The sequence below is a fragment of the Apteryx rowi genome, unplaced genomic scaffold (assembly GCF_003343035.1).
Source record: "Apteryx rowi isolate R43461 unplaced genomic scaffold, aptRow1 scaffold_143, whole genome shotgun sequence".
In the NCBI taxonomy this organism is placed as follows: domain Eukaryota; kingdom Metazoa; phylum Chordata; class Aves; order Apterygiformes; family Apterygidae; genus Apteryx; species Apteryx rowi.
The window spans coordinates 37,868-42,303 of NW_020447675.1; the positions used below are offsets into that span (position 1 = coordinate 37,868).

Below are 4,436 nucleotides of genomic sequence, written 5' to 3' on the forward strand. Positions count from 1 at the left end.
TTTCGAGTCTCTTTTTTTTTCTTTTGTTGTTATTGTTATTGCTACTTTTTTTTTTCTTAGCGACAGTTCTCAAATCTACTTTGGGGTCTTAAAACGAAACCGTACACCATTTCACTGTGGACATTACACCCTCTCACAGATATGGGAGACATGGGAGACCCACCAAAAAGTAAGGCGGAATTTTTACCGTTGTTGGAATAAATGTGCTGTCTATTGTAATCGTCTCAGGCAGGCGAACTGCTAAAGAGCTGAACTGCATTTGAATGGTAGAGAAGGTGCCTTTGTTGCCATGCCTGCATGCTTGCTGTGTTTTAACCTCGTAGCCTTGTATGTTAGTAGCCTGGGGTCCTGCTCTATTTTAAAGTTTGGGGAGCAAGCAGGATCTTAATGGGATCTCCAGCCACGGAGCCTTAAATTTCTCTTCGTGCCAGACTGAACTGAGGCTGTCTGACTAGCCAGCACCTAGTCCGTCTAGGGGAATTAGCATTAAACTTGCAAAAGAGAGCAAGTGACAACCGTAATGATGCTTGTTCTTGCTAGCAGGCTCGAGTCCCGTCTTCTATGGCAAAGGGCTGAATGGGAAGCGCACCCAGCCACGCGTTCAACGTTTCCAATCAGAGCCTCTTAAAAATGAAATCAAACATATAGATGCTCTCCTCGTAGGGAAAGGAATCCAAACAAAGAAACAATAAAATAAAAATAAAGCAACAAGGGAGTTTGGAGTTTTGATTCCGTGCAAGGCTTGCGAAATGAGGACCTTCACCCCGAAGACTGTTCACATCTACATTTTAACATATATTCTACCTCCTTTCTAAACGAGGCAAGGTTTTGATGGCACACTTCAATTACCATCCGAAAGTGTAATACTCTTTAAAAAAAAAAAAAAAAACTCCCAGAGTACGCCCTATAAGGGAACGACACTGAAAGTGTGTTTATCTCTGTAGGAGAGTAAACGGTTAGTCAATCATGTATTTATTTTCATTTCAGAAAAACGTCTGATTTCCCTATGTGTTGGTTGCGGCAATCAAATTCACGATCAGTATATTCTGAGGGTTTCTCCGGATTTGGAATGGCATGCGGCGTGTTTGAAGTGTGCAGAGTGTAATCAGTATTTGGACGAGACCTGTACGTGCTTTGTTAGGGATGGCAAAACCTACTGTAAAAGAGATTATATCAGGTACGCCATTTATGTTGTTTAATTATTCGGTGAGATTTTTTTTTTAACTTTATAAATCTGAGAGAGGCAGGAAGAGGAAAAATATTGAGGAAGAGGGTGAAAGGACAATTGTTATATTTTTAAGTGAATGCCCCAAAGGTGAACAGATAAGGGAAAAAAGTTCGAGTCGTCAAGTTTTTAATTGCATAAATTAAAATGCAAATCTCTGTATAAATAAAAACACATTCGGAAACAGCTAGTGACTGTATGGGACCCTCCTGAGGATTTTGGCAATGTATTCTGTGATTCTGACAAAGTGGGAAATCGCATGCAACAGAGAATGTTTTCACTAGTGTAGAGATTATGAGCAACACGGAACTGATCGCTTTTAAACACAACCTGAGAAATGCATCTCTGTGTGTTTTGCAAAGGCACAATGGCATTCATAAGAAAGGCACTTCAAGCATGTACGCTGTAAAAATAAATACATGGGCAAGCATACCTATTTAAACTAGGCCTATAAGAAACAACAACAACAAAACAAAAACAAAACCGAAGTTTCTTTTAGAAGGAACGATCCATTTATGGGAAGGTTAAAACCTAGTCTGAAATGTTTCTTCTCTAAAATAACTGACATTTAATCTTTTTCAATATTAACCCCTTTGGTGATATCTGACTGCCTTTTCTTTCTTATCTTATCTGTACTGATGAATTAGACAGAGCAGATCAAATTGCCCATCATCTGTTCGTGAACAATTGGGTATATTTAGATAATGGAACCGCTTCCTTCCTCACATTAAAATCTGGTAACTGATAAAATGTGAGGGTTGCCAATCCTGACACTATAGAGAAACCAAAGCAGGAATTTCGAGTGTGTTTATTATTTGTACTCCTGGGTCATGGTGATCCGTTTTAGTATCGTCTACTGGGCTTGCCAAACCAGAACTTTGCATTGAGGTACGGACACTATTTTGTTTACAGAAAGTTTCAGGAGCAAATATCTCCTACCTAAGACACCTTTCTAATTTCTTTGTAATTCTGAATTGAAATAAAGAAAATCTTTCCTTCTCCATTGCACAATTCACAAGCAGATCTTTCCTTTAAGCCATGTTGTGAGATTATTCTCAAAGTTTTACTATGATGAAAAACAACCTACTTTCTTTTTTGCATTACTTTTAAGTGCACTTTAGAACGGTGCTTTTAAATGTCATCCTTTCACTAATTTCAAAAGAAAGGAACACGTTTGGGACTGAGATGTGCTTACTTACCTCTTGCGAGAATTCAGCACGCGTAATTTAAACAAAAAAAATTTGCAACTTTTTAAAGTTTCTACATATTAAGTTTCGTTTGCTACAATATTTAAAATAAGGGATATATATTATGTGCAAGTCGACTTTGAATTAGACTCTGACCTAATATATAATTGTCAGACATGCGGGCAATCCTCCACCCCCCCCCCATCTTTTGTACCTATTAATTCATAGACTTGGCGATGACTCTGTTCTTTTGCGGTTTAGCCGTCATTTTTTTCACAGAACGTTATAATTTGGAAGTTGGTACGTCTGAATATAAGCTGAGTGCTGCTCTATAGACAAAAGCTCTAAATACGCGCCTAAATAAACATCTAAACCCACAAATATATATCACAGACTGTATCTCTAATGAAGTGGAAAGCGGTGTGTATGAATATTAGCTCAATTTTAAGAGCAGCTTTTATGGTTATGTGGGTTGCATACATGTATGTGTGTGTGTTCGTGTGTGTGTGTGTGTGTATACATTTACTTGTGGAATGATGTTAATTTCACTTAATACCAAGGAATTTGGCTGAGGAATATTCGGTGGGAGCCGAGACTGTGCAGCCGTAGGAAAGCGAGCTGGAGCATTTTCTCGTGTTCATCTACTGATGGGTGAACTGTCCCCCCTCTCCTCCGCGGGAGACGAGGAGCCCCGCCGCCCACTCCAGCGTCTAACCCCAGAAACCCATTATTTGCTGTGTAGAGTTGTCAGCGAGAAGTTTCCCTTTCTTTCGTGCTGGAAGGCTTGAGCTCTCGGTTCAAGGTGGGAGCGTGCAGAAGGAAGGGAGAAGGAGTTGTAAGGCTAAATTATGAGACGGCTTGTAAAGCCAAAGCATTGAAAATACATTTTAGCAAGGGGCGAGAGAAGGTGAGTTACACTAATATATATGTGAGTGTGCATATATATATGTAGACGTGTGTGTATGTGTGTGTGTGCATTTATTTGCATATAGAAAAAAACGTAGTGGAAAAGGGTAAGGGGAAGAGTCGTGGTCCCTAGCGGAGCCACCTCTGCTGTGTCCTAGAGGGTGAGCTGCCGGGACCCCGAGCGTGCCGGTAGCGGCACAAGTCCTGAGTGGGTTCTGCACAGAAATAACCGCATTTCGCGAAGCTAGCATGTCTGTATGAGGGAAAGCAGAGTCAGGGTCTGTCAGCTCTGCCAGCCTCGCCTTTCCCCGTTGTACCCGGGCGGCTTGGTTCAGCTCTGGGCTAGACTAAGTCAGGACCGTCCGCCGTCCCGGAGGGAGGGAGAGGGCAGGGATGTCCCCTTGCCTTGTGCAGCCCGGGCTCTGGGATAATAGGAAAAGGTCGGCATCTCCTTGGGAAAGGGGATTTTCGGGTTTTGTGTTTCTCCCCCTCTCTTTCTCCTTCCGCCCCCGCCGCTCCCTTCCTTTCCCCTCTCTGCTCACCGGGGTGTCCGGATCCCCGCTGCCTTTCACAGCAGGGGGATCTGGGCACTGGCAGTAACCGCATCCGTTTTATTCCTTTCTCCTCCTGGCTTCTGTATTTTAAAGGCTTGTTTAACTAGTGAGCTGCGTGTGGCGCGTCTAAGTGGGGCCACGGGGTTGCCCATGAGCGGGAGTGAAAGCCTCTCTCTTTCTTTTTTCCCCCTTCCTTTCTTTCTTCTCTCCCCCACCTCCTCCCTCGCCCTCCCCTTCCCCCTCCCGTGCTCTCCCTCCTTCCCTCCCTTCTTCTGCTTTCTGGGCCGGGCCCTGCTCAGGTTATACGGCATCAAGTGCGCCAAGTGCAGCATCGGCTTCAGCAAGAATGACTTCGTGATGCGCGCCCGCTCCAAGGTGTACCACATCGAGTGCTTCCGCTGCGTGGCCTGCAGCCGCCAGCTCATCCCCGGCGATGAATTCGCGCTGCGGGAGGACGGCCTCTTCTGCCGGGCGGACCACGACGTGGTGGAGAGGGCCAGCCTGGGCGCGGGGGACCCGCTCAGCCCCCTGCACCCCGCCAGACCGCTGCAGATGGCAGGTACT

At 44.5% G+C, this 4,436-nt stretch overlaps 1 protein-coding gene across 1 annotated transcript in view; it reads left to right on the forward strand.

The window, feature by feature from the left end:
* The first annotated feature begins 66 nt into the window (after positions 1–66).
* The window catches only part of ISL1 (ISL LIM homeobox 1), an 11,006-nt gene continuing 6,636 nt past the window's right edge, over positions 67–4,436 (forward strand). Inside the window, exons 1-3 of the mRNA XM_026058132.1 lie at positions 67–169; positions 988–1,177; positions 4,172–4,431. Coding sequence (XP_025913917.1) covers positions 142–169; positions 988–1,177; positions 4,172–4,431 — 478 coding nt within the window. The 5' untranslated portion in view covers positions 67–141. The remainder of the gene's footprint in view (positions 170–987; positions 1,178–4,171; positions 4,432–4,436) is intronic.